The sequence below is a fragment of the Ischnura elegans genome, chromosome 6 (genome assembly GCF_921293095.1).
Source record: "Ischnura elegans chromosome 6, ioIscEleg1.1, whole genome shotgun sequence".
In the NCBI taxonomy this organism is placed as follows: Eukaryota; Metazoa; Arthropoda; class Insecta; order Odonata; family Coenagrionidae; genus Ischnura; species Ischnura elegans.
Window position 1 is genome coordinate 86240206 of NC_060251.1, and position 21832 is coordinate 86262037.

The window sequence follows — 21832 nt, forward strand, 5'->3', positions numbered from 1 at the left end:
TAGCCTAGTGTATAGAGCAGTAGGCTGCTGATCGAGAAGTACCTGGTTTAAATTCCAGGTGAAGTCTTCGTACACCCCTAAAAAAATCCTCGAAGTGTGAGGTAGCCCAGGGAAAGAAAATGGCTCCCCTATCCTGGATGTGGGAAATTCACATGCCTGTGGCTTATTTCAAGGTGAGCTCTACCATCACCTACCTAAATCAACTTTCAGGTTGCATCACTGAGTGATAGTGACTACTAAAAATTTATGATCTTTCTATAGACACAATACTATTTAACTACAAAATTTCACAACAATAAAACTATACCGATAAGAACACTGCAAGCTCAAAACTGAAATCTTACTGCCACCACTTTCTTGATGGGGACCTATAAGCATCCGGGTGAGTCTTCAGAGAGAGATTACAATAGGCCAATAAGATGGCTTCTAAGAAACTTCTAGCCAGAAATACAATTTTTCAAGCTTTCCACAGTCTGAGTATATCAGTAGGCTCCTCCTGATGACTGATATGAGACCCATGAGATTTATCTATGATTTTGGAAATGGGCTGAGGCTATCAAGCTGTTGGTAGAGGATACTTGAGCTGCCCGACCCAAGCCTGGGCTTGCTGGGGTGAGAGGGTTTTTTGGAGCCTTTTCAGGGCTCTAATTTGAATGCACCATTTTAGCAGGGCGGCCAAAAACACTTTCTTCCACCTAAAATACTGTAATGTGATGACTAATTTATGAACAGATTCCTGGAACATGATGATAAAATTTAACAAAACTAACAAAATATCTGAAGAGATGAAAATACCTTGAAAATAATCCAGACCAATGATTATCAAAAATTCTCTATTTCTTCTAAAAAGTAGGTACATTTTTTCTTCAATACATTCACCGCCTCTTTGAAAAGGACTTCCGGAGGTATAGCTCCAACTGATTCTATAGAAACTGTAAAGAAAAATACATAAATAGTTTCTTAATTATTGACATGATGAAGATTAAAAACAGAAATGTTTCCATGATAAAAACGCTTATTACAGGCAAAATATTTTAGAAATCCCCAAATATTGAATTGCCTTCAAAAAATAGCTACATGTTCCCCTAATATGTATAACTAATAACTTCAGGCTTTACTTTGTGAAACCTCTCCATATTGGAAGTAAGTAAATAAAACTTTGTAAGGTTCACTGTTATTTAATTATGGGCACGACCCGGGTTTCGTAACTTGGTTACATCGTCAGGTGACTGATCTTGCATGCATCATACTCAGTGACCCATGTCCTTCGGGGAAATCATTAACCCATACCAGCACCTTCCACAGCCGGACTCAACGACCTTCCATAGACTATTGTGATTTAGAAAACTCAATGTACCCTGCTAATCCTCTCTTTCTTCCCCAACACCGCCACCTTCTATAGCTCTCGTCTCCTAACCCCACCCTCCCCTGGCTGGTCAGATACCTCCTCATCCTCACAGGATAAACACTCGTCCCAAATCAAGGCTGCCCCTTTCCCCCACTCCCTCTCCCTATTTCAGTCCGTGTTTAACCCTCACCCCCGCTCTTTCAACCAGTCCTTTTCCTTTCCAATAGATGTCCTAACTGTCACTTGTGTACTTAGTGTATAAATGTATGATGCATGCAAGATCAGTCACCTGACGATGTAACCAAGTTACGAAACCCGGGTCGTGCCCATAATAGGGTGGTTTCCTATTATTTTTTTATTGCCTAAATCGAAAGATTATTACTCCTGGAGTACGTATTTCGCACTTTTAGATTTTTAAATGACGATATCTATTTTTCGCGATTAAATGAAAAGTGAAAAATTTCAAGCGCGCAAAAACGCGACGCGTAAGTAGGAAAGTCCGTGCGACGCATTTCTGGTTCTCCCTCTCTCCTTGTGAAGTGACCTTGATCGAGGCTCTGAGCGCTGATAGGACGCAGGATGCTAGCGGATAGCTGAGTACCTTCCTGAATGGTAGCGCTTGGCTTAAAAAAGGTTTATTAATACCTTATCAAACGAAGAAAACTTTCCGACCTTAGCCAGTTTTAATAGGTGATTATTAAGACATGTTTCCCTGAGCTCTGTGCCTCATGCATGCATTGGTAACCTCAGACGATGTATAACTCCTATCCTCTCGTGTAGAAACTAAGTCCCTGTGACGTCACGCAGAGTGGAATCGCATGGGCGCCAATCTGGCCTTTTTCAAATGAGGATAAAATTTGACCCTAGCCATTCGTCTAAACCGGTATTTCAAAAACCAAATAATTTGTGTATTATGAATACACTAATGGTGGGTAACGAATCGCAATCAATGCCTATCGTTTTCTTTGATGAAGGAAACTACCCTATTAAATAACAGTGGACCTTACAAAGTTTAATTTACTCACTTCCAATGTTCCCCTAATATTAAGAATTAAATAAAATCTTAAAATCATTACTGACCACAAATTCAATACATGCATTATAACACTTTGTTGAATATCTCTTTACATATTCTTTTATTCCAATTATATCATCCAATTATTATTACTACAGTTCTATTTAATTATCCTAAGCCTGAAGGGGGGATTTTTGACACATGGTGTTGACATTCCTGGGCCCATGCAACAATTAACTTTGGTCAAAAGCTGTAATTTGAAACCACAAAAACTCAGATCCCATTCAATCATTCCCTCAGAGATTTGAATTAGACACTCAATATGAATTTTATAAAATGGCAGTAGCCAAAGTTTTACAGCATCCAGGTCATCATTTATCTTATTATCTTTCATTCATAAAAATAAAATTAAAGGAAATTTAACCACATTAAATATTCAATAGTTTACAAATTTTCAAAGGGAAATTTAGAACAATTTGCTTAAAAACAAAATTTTAATGCATCAAAAATCTTTAAAAATATAAAAAAATAAGAGGTTTAATCAATAACCTATGAATAAAATAAAAACATCAGCTTCCATGAGAAATTACTCTATCTGATGATGCTCCCTAACTTAAAGTCTGGTGCTGAAAACTAAAATTAAGTGAAACTGGTAGTTTCAGTTGAGATCTGATGCAATCGTCCCACCATAAATGAAAGAAATCTTGGAACTTTCAACTTAAAAAAAAAATTTTCGCTCAAAATGCATTTAGATGATTATCCATTCATCAAACACATCATGCAATGAATCAAGTTTTTCAATGGAACTTGCAACATCTTTCATTCACAAAATTAATTGGTTTCAGCCAAGGTTAATTTACCCACTAAATTACATGTGACGCAACCATTCCGAATAATTCATGCACGATCTATCCATCTGATTTTCTACTTTTTCCATAAAATTACATTTCAAAAGTTTCCAACTTTGATTTCTCCCATACGGTCATCATCCACGCCTCACTAACGTAAAGAAGCACGCTCCAAATTTAGTTCCAAATAAATAGCTCCCTGACTTCCACGCTTATACCATATAAACTCGTGTAGGGGAAGCACCCTTTTCCAAGAAATTGCAGCCTAAAATGGGGGTGCATCTCTCACCCTAATTCCTTATCTTCCCCCCCCCCCACTTCTTATTCGTAAGCATCGCGCCAGCCACCATGCACCGTGCCATCGCATCGATACCTAAGATGTGAACATGGAAAAGATTGCCCAGGGTTTTTCAAATTCGAAAACTAAGATAAAGAAAACCCTGTACCAGTGGCGGCTGGTGGTAATTTAATAAGGGTGTGCATTAGAGCAGATATAGGATGATTTAATTATATTATGTTAATACTAATCCATGAGTATCATATTTTGTCGTAATAGAATACATAGCAAGCAAAACATATCACTGTTATATTCTACCCTTAAAATTGCATGAACAGAAATAATATTAGTATGTATGAAAATAATTATTCTAAAAACACCTTTACAAGTGACGGTAGGTGAAATTCATTCTCCTTTCCTTACACCCTATGAGGAAGTAGTGTAGAAAACGGCCATACACATGACTCTGTAGATGACTAAGATCCTGGGCGCAGGTAGTGTAGGTGGCGGCTACACCACTTCACTACCTGCGAGTCACACACAAAAAATATTCGCGTGCGCACTCACATCGTTTTGAGTCTGCTCACAACACCCATTTGAACAGTACATACCCCCCCGCTTACTTCGTCCCGCCAGAGCACCCACAAGCGATCGCATAGACCAAAAATGCTCCCGGCGCGATGCCACGGGATCGCACACTTGTAGAGCGGTGAATTCGAAAAGAAGATAGCTGTAGCGTTCGGAGCTTCATGTTACTTGCATAAGCAGACAGGATTTTTATCCTTCTCATTGCAAAGGAATAGTTTTCTTTTAAAATTCATTCATCTTTGGGCGTGCACTTGCTAACATGCGTATACGCACGCGCCACCACTGTACCTACAAGAATGAACTTCAGTCCAAGAGAACAGACTCCAGTTACCTTCAAGTAAGGTCTTCACTCATGGAGTTTGGATTAAAATTTTATATACCAGGGCATATCTAAGTCTATCAGCATTTATTTCTGGTCCTATAGATATATTTCAACAAAGGCCAGAGCAATCCTTGTGGTGCCCTTCGCCCTGTGCCAAACTTACTGAATTGTTTATGTCATGGCTTTATCAAAGCAACATAAATAGGATAGAGGTTGGCACTAAGTTTTGGAAGTATGTAGTAAGATATAGTGAATCCAATGGTGAACCAGATGACTTCAGGTTTGATTAGGTGGAAATTTTGAGCATTTATGATTTTATGATGAAAAGACAAAACTGTATTTCCCACAAAAATTTACTAAGATTGCAGAACATGTTCCACAGTTCTGCAGCATAACCATGAGCACCGAGTGTTGTGTGATCTAAGTGAATTTCAGCAGAAGAAACAAATCTGTTTTTCTTTCACCATCAATTAAAAAGTGAAAATAAGACTAAATGAAACAATAACCTTTCAGTCCTGCTTTCAAAAAGAGGAAGTCATGCACTAAAATTTACTTAAAGATATTGCAATCAAAAAACCATAAAAAATTAACTAACATATAAAGTGATCTCGAACTCTGTCCATCTTCACAGCATCAGCTAGCTCTTTGTGCCTGAAGACATTACGACTGCACATATCATACCTTGCATCTTCAACTTTTGCCACTCTTCTGCCTATAAATGAAAAAATATAACAATAATTATCATCAAAAGCAGAAGAACAAATTCATGGGACTTTTCTAAAATGATCATTAATATCAATTACCCACTGGCTGCTCTGCAGAAGACAGATTTCATCATCTGTTCTCCACATGAGTCAGTAATTTACCAATTACGTTTTCTCAAGTCTCTCAGAATCTAAGCACAGTTGATGGCATCTAATATTCCTCCATTAAATATGAAAACAACACATAAAAGAAGGAATAGAGACTACAAATCCTTGAAGGACTATTTCCACAGGCTGAAAATTATTCTCTTTTTTCACCTAACAAGCCGAGGAAAGCAAGGGCTAAAAAGGATAGTTTCAAAGGGATAGCAAGAGGAAGATGTGATCACGGAGACAGTGAAGTGCATCATGATAGTACTAGCAAACCAGACTACGGATTTCCTCAGGGAGAGAAGAATCTCAAATTGTGAATAAATAAATTTAAATCTATGCATTATTATCTACACTTCATGCACATCTCAAGAGAGGTCCTATAACAGTAAAACTCGCCAAGACTGCACATCTTTCTAATAACATGACGAGATCTTGGATTCAAAGACTTTCACATGGTTGAGTCAGTGTCATTCTGTGTGATTAAAACACACCTTTCAATCTGACCCTCTCTGGTTCCATTCAAATTTGGTATACATAATTAACCTTTCAAGTAATTACTATATCGTACAATTTGTAGTTTTATACAAATTAACAATAAAATGACAGGACGATTGTGAAATGAGTGACCCCCACTATAGATAACTAAATTTATTTAATTTATTTTCATCTCCCATCACAGCAGATTTACTGCCTTTACAACGCGGAATCATCTATGAACAAAGAAGGACATTCACAAATGCCCATTCCCTGGATAATGGCAACTTACCCAGACGGGACTTAAACCCGCGACCTTCGGTTTGGCAGGCGGGGACTTTATCTCGTCGCCACCAAGGCCAGAAAAACTGATACAGCATTTAACCCTACACATTTGAAAAGGGAATAAGTACAGCTTTACACTGTCAAGTGACATGGACTCTTTGTACCAATATTCAAACCAAAGTTATTGACTTTCAACATATATATTCTGTCATCCTTCAAAAATTCTATGACAGCTGCTCTAACATGTGTGGTCTAAATCATGTACAGAATACAAAAGAGATGTGCATCAATAACCCTTCAATAATCATGCCATGGACAAGATGGCTATGCCACTATAAGTTGTCTCCCTAGGACATGATGTTTCACATCGTTCATTTTCGAGAGACAAGGATAAGCAGATAAAATTGAGAAAGGTCAATTAAAATTATATATAACCAGACAGTTTCAATTAAAATTGAAACTGTCTGGTTATAAAAATGTAAATTAACTTTAACCAGATCTAACAAAGATATTTTCAAAATCCAAAAAGCAAACAAATACTAGGTTCCCTTTCAATCAAATCCTCATTACCTGTTTATCCGTGACATATAATCGGGATGGGACTTCTTTTCCTTCAAATTTCCTATCCCAATGACATGACATTTAGCAACTTGTTTCATGGAAAGAAAATGCCTTAAAGGTCACACTCCCAAGTGGAAAGAGTCCGTTTTTGTCTAAAATTGCTGAGACACAATCAGATGTTTTGGAAAGGATGGAAGATAGTATTCAGAGGAGAATTGGAAATGTAACCTCACTTTCTGAGCTACGGTCAGGAGGGGCTCCCCTTCAACCAGCAGGAAATGTCACCATAACCTGTAACCAAGCTCATATTAATTTATCTAATTTTAATTTTCTATTTTGCATTCTGTTTAAAAGCCCTCCTTTCAGGAAAAGGTTAAGTTTAATTAGGGATGTGCGAGTACTTGAAAATTCGAGTAGTATTACGAATGTTGAGTTAAGTCAAGTAGTTTCGGTTACATAGCTGTCAAGGCCAGTAAATTCAGAAATTTGCCGACTGGAGGCGCTATCATTAAACTTATGTAATATCATCGTATTTAAAGTTTATAAGTCAATATAATTCCTTGAATTGGGAGTTTCAGCTTTCGTGTATGTAGCAGTCAACAGCTAGAGTAGTCAACGTGGGTGCCAAATACCTTTTTGTCAGCCCCAGCATCCGAATGTCTTCCACCCCCGCACAGCGGTGTATTCGGAGTAGTCAAGAGTGGAACACAGCATTGCTCATACTTTCTTATTCGATACTTTTATACCCTACCATACTTTCTTTACTCAAATGCTGAAGGAATATGTATGTAAAAATTGTTAGGATTTTTATGGAAAAAATGAAACTTTTAGATTTTAGCAGGAAATGCCAGTTTTTCCCTTGGTTTGATGCATAGAGCTCTCTGGAGGGGGCATAAGCGCTCTGAGGTGAAGCCAGGCATAACCAGGCATAACGGTACTTTTGCGCATTTAGCCATCTTACGTTGCCCTGCTTCGTCGATTTGCCGTAAGCTTGCATGTTAAGAAAATACTGTTTTTTTCTGAAACCAGTGGCTACAGAAGTCATATAAAGGTACGTAAATATTTATTAGTGTGTTTATTTTCATGGATATTATTATCTACATCCGGAAACATTCCGTTAGGCAGATATATGCTATTTAAACTTTGCATTCGCAGATGGTTTGCTGCTCGGCTTACGGGTGCAATAATCGCACGGAAAGGAAGAAAACAGGCCTTACTTTCCACCGGTGAGTAAAATATAGAATAAAATAGTCAAAAAAATGCAATATAGCGTGAGATGTTCGCTACACCTGATACATATTGAATTTGTTACCTACAACGTGCTCGTGTTTGGGGTGCCTTTTAATGTGAATAGTTGATAATGTTATTAGTCAACGGTAGTAATTAAGTATTTTATTTGTATTTTAAGTGTCATGTTAACTATTTTGTTGCGAGTATAATATTTTAAGTGTCATGTTACTTAACTATTTTGTTGCGAGTATAATAGTAACGATGGGAAATAATGCGACTGAAACACGTGTCACACACACCTTTAAGATGGCTTGTAAGGTATTATGCGGATTTATGTGGTGTTCTGTAATTTTTCAGTTAAAATATTGGAGAAGACATAGCAGTTATGATGCCTTGGAAGTGTGTAATATTAATTATTTCAATGACGGAAAGAACTAGTGAAAAAGTGGCCTTAGCGTGCTTTATGCTGTGTTCATCGGTACTCAATGTTTAAAACGTAGAGAAAGAAAGTATGATACCTAGGGATTTGTTACTAAGTTTGTGAATAAAGGTATTGGTGAAGAAATATTTGCAGGGAAGTGTGATTATTTAGCAATTTAAATTTCAACTGTAGCTGATCATTTGATCGTTAAACCGACCCTTGTATATAATATATATAATATGCGGGCAGTTAACAATGTCAATTTTCTCATAAGTCCAGCCTCTGCCCTTTGTAATTACCTTAAGGCATCACAGGACACTGTTAATTACGTTATTTGATTGTTATTCTCAGCATATGTTAAACTTTACGGGGCAGGAAGTGGTAATTATTGCTAGTACCTTAATTTAAATACATTATCTATAGTAATATTTTTTGGAATTGGTGTATTTATAAAAATAATGGTTATTGTAGAGGAAATTTCTTTCCACCTATACATATTCACTTTCGCAGCCTTTCTACTTTTTTCAGGATATCCTTGGAAGTTTGCTGGTCCTTTTATTAAGCCATTTCTGAAAACCTTTCACCATTTACTTTCCTGTGATGAATCATGAAGAGTGGCAGTTGCTCACTGGAAAAATTATGAATTGCAATCGCCTTAGCTGTTTGCATTTCGGTTTTGCATTTTTGGCCTCACCCATGCATTGTGTATGTTTACATTTGCTGTTGATCTGCCAAAGTTGAATCTTGTACTTGAACAATGTGAAAATTTTTTGTGTCGTGAATTAATCTTTCGGTAATTTGCCCATTAAATGAATTTTTATGCTTGATTTTGTTTTTCTTTGAAAAATCATAATATGTCGACCTTTTCGTCAAGTTAAATTCAGAGGCACGCACTCAGACGAGTTCACTCGCGTGCAAAGGGGCATTACTTGCTGTAGTATGGATATTTTCCAGGGGCTTGGGTTGTAAAAATAAAATAATTTGTATCGAAAACGTAGTGGTTTCGCAATCTTTCGACCGTCAATCTTACTTGAGCATGGTCAACTGCGGACGTACGCACTCGTAGTGCATTAACTTGCATTACGAGAGGTAGCACCGTTCTTTTTCGGGGGCTTTGACAGTGAAAATGGAATTATGTGGAACAAAGTCGTAAGTTATTTCTGCGTAATGTCGTAAAACTTATTTTAACTTCGGGTTTGGTCAATATTTCTATCGTACAGGAGCAGTTCGTGACGAGTTCAATGGTGATTACTATGTTCGTAGAAGTAACGACGGTGCATAGCAACATATTCAATCGATCTTTAATTTCCGGATTAAGATTCATTAAGTTGAAATTAATGCAATTTTCGAATTGCCAGCCATTGTTTAGCTAGTAATATTGAGTCAATTATGCTTGACTAAACACCTCATTGTCCATTGATTATTGTCTTCCTGCAGGTCACAAGGGCTCTGATCCAGCATAAATTTATTCTTTGGGCATGTATTACTATTTATTTTCATCGTACCTTTCGCGAAAAATGCCTAAAGGTATTATTTAATGAGTTAAAAGCAAAAAATTGTCGTTGCCCCGTAAGACTCTGTGTTATAGCAGGGCAGCGCATCATGGCTAAATGCGCAATTTGGCCACGCCCCCCTGGCTTCACTTCCCGCTATTGGAAAGGATAGGGCGCGCCCCCTCCAGTTACCTCTATGGTTTGATGTGACAAGTAGTGCCATCTCTTAGCCTTTTTGAGCACTAATTATGTCCAATGCTAATTTTTGTTTATTCCTTTATTGCATTTAGTTTCCCTCTTGAACTAACAGAAAATAGTTGATATGTCTGATTAAACAAAATAATAAAGACATCTTTTTTATCTAAAAAGCTAAAGCTAAGTTCTATAGCTCGTTCGCTCTGTCCACTAAAATTCTATGAATATTTAAGGTCCATTTAATTCATTGTTATAACTTTTAATAAAACTTCCCAAGGTTCCCAAACCTTGAAACTTTGGAAACTAAGTACTTATCCAGCTACAAAAGTGTGTAGCGAAAGTGATTTTTCCACAGGCAGTAATACTGTAACATGGGGACGTCAACACCTGTTGCCTGAGTATGTAGAACAATTGGTTTTCCTGCATGAGAATTTGAAAGGATCAAATATTACATGATAAATTTACGTATACAATCTTAATTACAATTGTACAAATACCTTTGTTGAACGTTCTTCTGAGCAGTTTGGATACATATTTTGATGACATATTACTAGAGGTTCTGTCATTTCAATTGTGCTTATGGAACTGTTTAAGACACATAATTTTCATTCATCTCCTAATCCTGACACACTTATCTTCAATATTCCTCATTATCTTTCCTTTTTTACACCATTCTAAGCATTCAAAATAGAAAATTCACAAGGGAAATGAAAAAATTACAATATGTTAGAGCATGCTTTGCTGTATTGCTTAGTTTAAGAATTACTGACTCGACTCGACTCTCACGAGTAGTTTTCAACAACTCGATACTTCACTCGAGGTCAAAAAGTGCTACTCACACATCCCTAAGTTTAATATATTTTGTGTTATTTTGGCATTCTGAAAATTAAGGCCATCAGGGAACTGATGTCACTTCCACTGCAATGATAGACTTCCTTACACAAATAAAAACCAATCATCACCCAAGAAATTTTTAGCTCCTTAAGAAGGTCCCCAATTTACAATCCTATGCACTATGTTTGTCACATGCATGATGAACATTGATTCCTTGAGTTTACACTCTATCCAGTCCCCTGAAGAATGAAGGTAGGTATTCAAGGAATTTAACACACTGCACATGGCCTCATTATGCACTTAGTATGCAATACATCAATTGCTCAAGGCAATGTAACATCAAGGCGTTGGCTGCAGCCTGAGACACAGGCTTACCCTCCCATGGCTACATGATGTGCCAATAAGATACTATCCTATCACTGAAAGGCACAGCTATTAAAATTTTACACAATTCCCACTCCCTTCCCTTAGTGAAAAAACTGTTAAAAAAATGTTAAAAATTTCAACAGTTAATTGGGACAACTGTTGAATCCAACAGTAACTGTTAAAATCCAAAAGTAACCGTAGAAAATTCAACAGTAACTGTTGTAACTCCACAGTAACCATAGAAAATCCAACAGTGACTGATGAAACCCAACAGTAACTGTGAAAATCCAAGAGTAACTGTTAAAATCCAACAGTAACTATTAAAACTCAACAGTAACTGTTAAACGCCAACAGTAACTGTTAAAATCCAACAGTTTTTTCGCTAAGGGTTCTTCCACCCATTCCCCTCTAACACACTAGACCCACTCATAGGAGCACCAGCCAATATCCTCTATCCCCTCCCCCCATACTCCCGCTCATTCAGTCCCCTTCTATATCTCTTAGTGTAACAATGAAAGATGCACTCAGTGTGACTTTTGGTGCGTTTGGGGTAGGAGGAGGGAGAGGGGATAGGGGAGGGGATATGGGTGGCCTCCATCCAAAACTCATTTAGTCACAGCTCTCTCTAACATTATCGGAAGAGAAGAGTGTCTTCAAAGTTCGCAAACCTTTCCAGCCACTCGGGTGGCCACTACATAGACCCCAGGCTTCTTGCCCATGTTCTCGGATCTAAAAGTGTTGCAAACAAAAAATAATATTTCATCACTTCTCTAAAAGTTGGCAATGCTGAAGAGATTCCAAAAAGGTACCCACCTTCACACCCTTACCATTAGTTACCCTTCATTATCACACCCCAGTTTCTTGCCTGATTATATTAGGCTGTCCTCACATCCTCTTTATTTTCAACCAAAATGTTGGAAGGGTTTTTTTCCATCCGATTGCTGAAGGTCACTTTGTATGCTGAAACATGTATTTGACTTCTTCCTTGTCTCCTTCTGACCATCTACTATGATCTTCTAAGAGCTAATCTCTTTGGGAGTGTCGAAGCTATCTGCTAGTGAATCTGTGTGTGACTGTCTTTTTCCGATTGCATACATACATATATACCAATAACTAGGTATTCTTTGCATGGTCTCTCCCACCTAGCGAAGAATCCCAGATTATCAACTAGGAAGGCTTAGTTTGGGTCCCTTCAGCACATAAAAAGGATCCTGATTTGGTTGTATGCTTGGGCGAGTACGAGTTTGGCTATTCCAGTTGAGAGGCTGGGATTTGGTCCCTGTGATGAAACACTCCCATTCCTGCACACCAACACAGTGATTCATTGTTGCCAGTGGGACAAGCATTGTGAGATATTATACCATCAATCGAGTTTCTCATTTTATACTGCACATCTGTATGCTTTTAATAGGATTCTCACATTAACATGTTGCGTACCGGGGTATTTAAATTCCTAGGAACGCCGATTCTGGAAATATGTGCCTATTTGGGCGTAATGCCTTTGGTTTAAACATGGTGAAAAAACTAATGTTTAGAATATAACTTTACCCAATCAAACGTTATGATGTATCAATTCTTATGAATAACGAACAACAACGTACTAACTGAAAATGCACTAAGAAATACGTATTGCATGCTTTAAAATTGTTTAGGTTGACGTGCCTAAATGACAAGAATCTTCGTCATCCGTCTGGAACATTCGGGAAAAAAATGACGAGAATTCTCGCCATCCGTACGCAACGTGTTAAAATCCAAGCAAAAATAAGTAGAGAAAAACTTAAGCAGCATTTGAAAATTAAAGCAATGGTTCCACAGTCCTGGAAAATAAAATGCTTTCCCAAAAATGCCATGAAGGTTCCTGCCTTTACTTTATTTTTTAAATTTAATTACTAAATACTTAAGGACCAAGTAAATAGGTTAACAACTAGGATAAAACCTTACCATCATCAGTATCAACAACTTTTATGACACCAGGAGTGAAGCAGCTCTGCAGTTTATATGCATGATCACCTTCCACCTCTCTTGTTAACGTTATTTCAGGGAGAAGCCGATAGAAGGCAGTAGCTGTGTTGAAAAAAAGTAAGCAAATGATAGACTAACAGTAAAAGAGGATAATTTCACAATTATTTCGCAAATGAAAATCATCACAGTATATTTATTATCACCAAGTACCAAGATGAGGAATATTGAGCAACTTAGTGACAGGAAAAAGACTTAGATCATATAATGAAGCTTTAAGTACCTCTAAATAATAAGGTTCGGAAGAAAGACAACCATACAAATAAGAAACCTACATTCTTAATTGGGATAATGAGGAGGAATATTATCACTGACAAACTACCAATGATGGTAAGCATATATTGACACATAATACCGATTTTACATCATCAGCACTCATTTATGGGACTTCGTATTTCTCTTCATCAGAGAGAGATAAATGAGCTGGCACAAGAAGTTAGAAGCAAGGAATTTTTAGTTGTTTCATTAGCACTGAAATTATTGCTCATTAGCAAAAAATTACAAATTTTCTACATTAAATATTCCATGAAAATCTTAAATTTGTAATAAATAAACAAATAAATTTGACCACTGAGATTACCTTGTTAACAAATGGCAATATGTACTAATTTAGGAAGTAAAAAGCCCAAATTGACTAGACATTTCTTTTCAAGTAAACAAATATAAGAAGTAGAAGACTTAGAAAATTACCAAGATGCTAAGCTATACTAGCATTAGGTCCCCATAAAGACAAGAAACTGTTGTGTTACACATTCACTAAAAAAAGGATTTTAGAGGTTTAATGACAAACATGCTATGAGCAAACAGAATGTTACAAAGCTTCTAAACAAATAAGGCTGGAAGCTGCTTGAGATTCGGAGGCTACAAGCAATGTTTGAATTGATCAATCCATTACAAACAGATATCTTCAAATCAACATATCTTATAACCTCACCATGTTTCTACATCTGACAAAAACTATAAATTATGAGAGATATTTTGCTTAAAGGATAGGTAGAGAACAATTAATTTTTACATATTTTCCCATGATATATATTTATTGTGCTAACTCTTCCATGAATACTTGCTTAGGGTAAATCGCATCGTGTAAAACAACATTTTGTAAGAACACTGTCTTAATAACTGAACAGAAAGTAGAGCCTAATTTAATTTTGATCAGACAAGCATACAACCTGGGGTTTATGTCGCCTGAGCAAGGCCATCATGGCATGGATGGGTCTCGTGCGGATGATTGTGTCTGCCACATATTTATTCTTTGAACCATATAAATATTTTATTCTTATTATTATTAGAGACAAATCTAGTTTCTATTTTGTAACAATGGACATTTCTGAGTTAAATCTTCTTTCGCAACAAGTTTTCATTACAGTTCGTCTCAGATCCAGAAGTTCCACAAGGGTACTTAATTATTTAATGAGATCCCGTTGATCCTGCACGCAAACCATTTGGCACTATTTCTGTGTTTGTTGCGTTGAACAATGAAGCTAATCTTATATTTTATAAGTGGAATCAGTTCCATGAAGTCATGCCAGAGACCATCAATTATACATTCATTTGAAAAATACCTCGGAATTCTTCCAGCTAATGAGAATTGATTAGCCAGTCACATTTTTTTGCTTAGTTGGTTGTGAATTACAATGGCTGTGATTCATGTCTCTGTGATTGAAATAGACAGTGACTGATATCAGTTGTGACTGACGATCGACCATTTGCGATTGACTCACCAGTTAGTGAATGGATTGACCAATGAATGATGAACCCTGATCAAACAGGCCAATAGATCGACCTGTCCCATCAGTAATCACTGAAAGAACCATTACTGTCTGGAGTGTCCAAGTAAGTAATTACTGACAGACACACGGTCCCAAGCTACAAGTAAATTAAACCAGCTAATATTAATTAAAATTGGATACTTTTTGCAATAAGTAACATTACATTGATTGCTGGAAATTACCAATATTGACCATAATAAAAACGGAGCCCGACAGAAAAGAAAAATACAATAAAATATGGGTGAAGTCATGGCAGAGTGATTCAATTTCTTGCTATTTTTTTCGTGTGTGTTTCATTTAAACCTTCAGTGAGTGATGGATTACAGACATAACCGGACAAATAGTCTGCAAACATGCCAAACCAATTCCATGAACTAAGACATTCTCAAATATAAAACTGGTATAGGACAATGTAATGATCATCTTACCTACAGGAGAAAACTTGGCATGGTCACGCCCAATGCCTTTAACAGCATGTACTTTAATATCCAGTTTGTGCCCTGGTCGCATGGAGTTGATAAGGATATCATCATGCACTGGGCCGACATCTGATGCTGAGTAAACGTCTGATTGATTTCCAATTGGTAACCACTTAAAACTCCCAGAATAAACTTGTAAATAGAAAAAGATTTATACAATTTAGTACATCACATAAAAGAATGTAAGAAAAAAGATGCAGTGATAGAGCCACATCACCACTTTAGCACCAATACAAATCCCTAAAGAGAGATTTTTTCCGTTGCAAAGGTTAAAAATTAGACTTTGAAAAATGCTTATGAACTAGTGGTGCTTGCATAAGGTGTTATGATTGACAATAAATCAGGACTTAAAATGAATCCACAAGAAAATAGAGATTGCATACCAAAAGTGATAGGCAACTATAATGTTATTTCCATAATATGTACCTATAAACATGAGGCATTCTAAATGAATGAGGTATTCTAAATTCCATTACAAAATAATCAATCCTTTTCCACCTGGTTTATTAAAATTCAAAATTAAAACTATTTTAAAACAAAAAAGTTCTAATTTTCTTAATAATTCAACAACACAACTTACTCGAGGTAAGTTACTACGCAGCTGACAAGCCCAGATTGTATTTGCATGCGTACAATTTAACTCTTATCAGCTAAGGTTTTTTGAGACAAATTCTATGCCAAGTCTGAAATCATTGACGCACAGATCAAAATTAAATGTGCATCTCGGGCAAGCTCCCACTTGGATATGTGTACACGAAAAGCACATCAAATTTACTTGAGAAGAAGACAATACAAGTGGAACATAAAGTTTTTATTGCAAAGAATAAGTGCTCAGGGGAAATTAAAAGCAGTAAGACGAGGACAGTTTGCCCTGTCACCTATGAGTTAAATGGAAGCAATTTCACTCAAATGAGGAACTGATACTCTCTCCGGTGCAAAGACATCATAATGCACAAAACTACGATAAAAATGAATTTTTTATGAAATCCAAAATGTATTTTTTTTAAATAGTGAATTTGCCCAACCCACACCAATTCACAAAATAATTTCTTTGGTGACTTATTCTGCAAATATGCCAAGTTGTTACCAAAATAAAACCTTTTCTATTAGAGCAGCAGTTTCCAACCGGTGGTATGTGTACTCCTTGGGGGTACACCGAAAATAATTGGTAATGGCAGACACAAGGAACAATGCATGTTTTACCCAGGAAATATGCATACATATTACAAAAGTGTAATTAAAACTAAGTTTTTCCTTATTCAATTATTTATAACTAAAAGTGTATTACTACCTCAATTTTCATTTTAAATGACAGGAAGTATTATGGGACACTATATGGAAAAACTATTGTATAACACTTCATCCCAGAAAAAAGGAGACAAGAAAGGAGTATATAATATACTAAATCTATATTATATACTTACTCTATGGAAATATTCAAAATTGTTATATCCATAAAATATGACCCATAAACACAAAGGTAAGAACAGATTATTTGGAGAAGAGGGTAGAAACTCCACTAGGAACAATTAAATTTGATTTCCAGCTACAACAAAATTCCAAGTCAATGCCAAATTTTCTAAGTTAAATCAAGCTAAACCCACTTACCTTTATGGTTTACATATATTTCGTCAGGGTCACAGGAATCCTTTGGAGCGCTTTTATTAGTAGTACAATTAACTTTTAATTCGAACTCCAAGGTATCCTGCTCTGTCCCATTTTCATCACCTAAGAATATAATACATACTCTGATAGATTCAAGTGAATTTACATAGGAAATTTTGCATCAGTACAAGCATTGAAATAGCAAAAAGATAGTCTAATTTTTTTTTACAAATAATAGTTGAATTAGTAGAGTACTCTTCACTCTCAGAGTTTTACATTGTGCGGATTACCTTCTTGCCGATACTCAAAACGCCGAGGATCTGCTTTCAAAGGAATAAGACCCAATCTATGAGCCAGGACTTCATCTTGAATAATGCTAGTGTTGTTGTAAACAAATACTTTTTCGATCGCCATACTGGGCAACTAAAACATTGAAACAATTAATTAGGACAGAGAACATAAATATCACAGAATCAACTGAAAAAAATGAATTTACCTCCACAAGAAGTATCCTTCGAAAGGCATTTGGGATGGCTGCTTCCATTCCAATTAAATCAAACTCCATTTCCATACCATCAATTCGTCTAATTTCAATCCGAAAGTTCTGAAATTTATATAATTGTTAAATCAAAAAGGTCACCAGCTGATAAAAATAGAGCAGAAATTATGTGCAGCATAGAATAAAATTATAACCTTTTTGAATTTGTCGATATCAAATGTATCGTCATATCCAACACATCCATTTGGATAATTCAGTGCAGAAACCTGAAAAAGGAAAACCATGAATAGTAAAGTTTGTGATTAGATAAGAGGCATATATAAACTGCTCACTATATTCCTGAAAAAGCTGCACTGTAGTTATCATGCATGTATGCCAGTTGTGAATTTCAATTCATCTGTTGGAACAGAAAATGCCATGTTGGATGCAGTCAGATGCGAAATTGTGAACTTGGTTGTGCTTTCCTCAGTCTAAATACATTAGTGGCAATGAGGATGTCAAATTTTAAGGAATTCTATGCAGAGGAATAAGATTCCTGGAACTCGTAAGAAGAATGGAGCAATACTTCATAGCAAATGATTTTTAGGATGGAGGATGCACAAAAGCCAAGATGGAGGCAGTTTTGGTGTCATCCATACGGAAATCAACCTAGGATAAATTAAGGGATCTATGTGAGCCAAGGAAGCCTAGCAACCTAAATTTTGAAGAGCTGCTGTTAGTTTTGAGGTGGAATCTTAGTCTGGAGCTATCAGTAAGCTATCTCCGAAAGACAAATTTCTTTTGATGCATCATCACATTAACGAGTCGGTTATAGTGACATCATAGTGACACATACAGATATAGTGACAGACACAGACGACTCCATACTGCTTCCTGATATGGTCAGTTTCCATATTCTAGCATTGTAGGGCCAACTATTTTTGGGTCTTAGACAGAAAGAAACAGTAAGAGTGCTGTATTTAGCAGACAGACAAAAGGTGACATTTTAAAAGCAGTGCAGCTGGTGGGGGTGGGAGAAAATGAGACTTAAAATGCTACCAATTGTTTGCGATGGGAAGACCAGGAGTTTTCCAACAGCTCCAGGAACGGAAGTAACATGGGGAAAATTATAGCTGAAAGTAATGGTGATAGTATCCATTTCATATAGGATGCCACGTATAGAGAGGAAGCTGAAGTTCACAGAGTTGCAGCCAGGAGACCTAATCCAGCTGGGCATTAAAATTGGTCACTATCGAACCAGAAGAAAGGTTTGTGATATTGCTGTGGGAGAGAAGGGAACAGGGTACCAACTGTAGGCTCAGTGCTAAGTGTGAAATACTCAAAAAGAAGGGACATTTGAAAGCCATGGGCCATAAAAATGCAGGCATATGTAAGAAACGAACTTTACACTTTCAGGAAATTTTGAATAAAAATTGCCGATGTAAGGAAATAAATACATGGAGGAGTGCAAATAAATTTTAAATTGCAATTAATTTGTACTTGGATCTCAATGGGATAAAATTGTCAACAGGGTTTTGAATTATTGCAAACAAGGATGGCCAAAAAGAGGCAGGAGATGATACCTAAATATATAATTGCAGAATGAATACTTCTTCATTCTGGCCACATAGGCATTGCCAATATGAAATCTTTGACCAAATCCTCGATTTGGTGGCCAAATAAAGACAAGGATCGAGAAACAGTGGTAAAATCTTGTATAGCATGCCTTGCACATGAACTTATGAGGAATAGGACACTGCTGCGAGTGTCAGAAAACCCTTGGTACAGACTTCACAGGTCCATTTTTGGGTAAGGTATTCCTGATAGTTATTGATGCACACACAAAATGGTCTGAGGTTGAAGAATTGAGAAATGGAGGGATAGAAGAAGTACTATAAAATTTGAAGGATATTTTCTCTACTTTTGGCTTGCAGAGCAAATAGTAACAGACAATGGCCCTCAATTCATGTCATCTCTTTTTAATGAAATCTGCTAAATGAATGGAGAGGAACATTTATTTTTTCCTCCTTATCACCCTAACACAAATGGGGCCACATAAAATTTAGTTAAATCTTTTCGAAATAAAATAAGAACTATGATAAAGGCTAAAGTAACATTAACTATACCCTTTCTTCATTTTAACCGAGGTTACACCCTATATCACAACAGGGGAACCATGACGAAAAGTGATGTTTGATCACACGTCGAGATCAAGGCTAATGCATGTAAAACAACAGTTTGGGAGCTGCAGTCCAAGAAAAAGACAAAACAATGACAAGCATACAGAGAATGTATGCAGAGATCTTTTCTAGTTGGATACAGGGTAATGGTCCGCCACTACAATATGGCTGTTCAAAGATGGGAGGAAGGAAGAATTATTGTAGTGATGAGTTCCAGTAATAGCTATGTTGTGAGAATACAGGAGGGATGTTTGAGCAACTGCCACGGAAACCAAATAAGAGATTTGGCACAAATAGAACAGGACAGTGAGAAATACAAAAATGGGAAGTTAAGTTAGTCCTTTAAATTTCCATTGATAGAGGATTCAGTAGGGTATTAGTGGAGAGACGAAACACCTTTGGGTCGAAGATGATCGGTCCAAATACTCCTCCCACCTCATTTGATTGTCCAAACGGGATAAAAAGTGAAAGTGTGTGGCGTAGTAGGTACTCTTCAAGGAAGATAAGGACAAAGGTGGTACAATTCCTTAAGTGTTATATTAAGATGCTTTGACTTTTTCCCTTTGAGGAAAGAGATGTCAGGTATGCAAGTTAAGAATTTTATTATTCATCTGTTGTTATAAACGGGTGCATGAGCACCAGGTTGGCCGCTTTCTGACGCCGAAATATGAACTCTGCGGTTTTGCTTTCCTCAATCCAAATACATTACAGTAATGTCATACGAAACACATAAGACGTATAGGAACCGTATTGCAAAATAAAACACACTAGTTAGCTATTGCAGTTATTATTGTTATTAAAGTATTGGTTACAAACAAGAACCAGATGATATGAGAACTTAAAAACACTTTGCACGAAAGTACAAATAAAATCTTAAAAGGGAGAAAAAAGTATCGATGCATCTACAAATTAATGAGTGATTACAGAAAAAATGATGCTGAAATCATAACTCGAGTCGACAGATAGGCTGAAAATATGAATCGGTTACTTTCATACGGGGTAAACACTTACATTTGCAAGAGAATGTTCTCCCACTGATATCCTCTTCCTGGCCTCGTGTATTGCATCCATAGTAATTGACACCGCAACTTATTGATCGGTTACGTCGACTAGAACGTCAAAATTCAAACTCTTAGAGGAGACCTTTCACAGAGAAATTTGACGAACATCACACGTTCTTTTTGATTCATCGACAGCGGCCATGCGATCCGTAAAACAAATGAATTAGCGATATGTTTTGATTGGACACCAATTGGGATAGGGGGAGAGAGCGCAACGCGGACTGGTGGCCAATGGAGAACAAGAAAAATTTGCCCGCTGAATTTGGTTACCTATTTGACATCTCTGTTATAATTTTACATTGATTTACTTTTTAAGCTCCTTAATTTCGCATTATCTCTATATTTTTTATTTCAAATTAGACATAATTTTTATATTATTGACTGCAAGGGAATTTCAAAGGCTATCTAAAATCATTTTTCTTTTATAGTTGTAATCTTTTAGCTATTCATATTTGGCCTTTTAGGTTCCCCAATGTGAAATATACAGGTACGATTCTTATTCTATTCTTCGTGCAGAATTTTTGAATGTGGGCTATTTAAAATCTTTAACTGTAGATAGCTTATAAAATAGTAAATGGAACAGGTAGTAAAGGATGCACCCTAACAATGGCGTAGCCAGGAATTTTGTTTGGGGGGTCCAAAACCAGGGGTGAAAATTTTACAAAAACAGCGCGGTACTAAGTTAAGGGTTTTAAACTAATTTTAACACCTTCCATAATCGAAGAAACTTCATTTTTCAGAGAAATCTTTTATAAATCCATGATTTTTCCATTTTTGGTTTTCCTTGTGATGCAAAGTAATTGTGCTTTTAATTTCAGGGAGGGTTCGGACCCCCCCACACAGCAGAAATACGTCTCGGATACGTCTCTGAGACGTCTCGAATATCGCATGTTACGACTCAGAGACATTCTGAGAGCTTCAGAGACATCTCTGAGACTTCTCTGAGATGTCACTATGTCCAAAAAAATGGTCTATGAGATGTCTCATGAGACGTCTCAGATAAGTCTCTGAGATGTCTCATAAGAGTTTGTACTCTGATATGCTTAAAAATGTGGGCAAAAAATAATTAAATGCAAATTATACAGTTGTGACCTACTTATCTCGATCATTTTTAGCGACGAATT

General features: G+C 36.6%; 1 protein-coding gene across 1 annotated transcript; it reads right to left on the reverse strand.

Annotated features, from left to right (window-relative positions):
- Positions 1-816: 816 nt before the first annotated feature.
- LOC124161101 (DNA-directed RNA polymerases I and III subunit RPAC1) lies at positions 817-20871 on the reverse strand. Its single transcript, XM_046537299.1, has 9 exons — positions 20659-20871; positions 17683-17754; positions 17486-17593; positions 17280-17412; positions 16993-17112; positions 15334-15516; positions 13056-13178; positions 4994-5110; positions 817-932 (listed from the first exon to the last, which is right to left on the reverse strand). The coding sequence occupies exons 1-9, from the start codon at positions 20716-20718 to the stop codon at positions 823-825; spliced, it is 1026 nt and encodes a 341-aa protein (XP_046393255.1). The 5' UTR covers positions 20719-20871; the 3' UTR covers positions 817-822.
- Between the last annotated feature and the right edge of the window lie 961 nt (positions 20872-21832).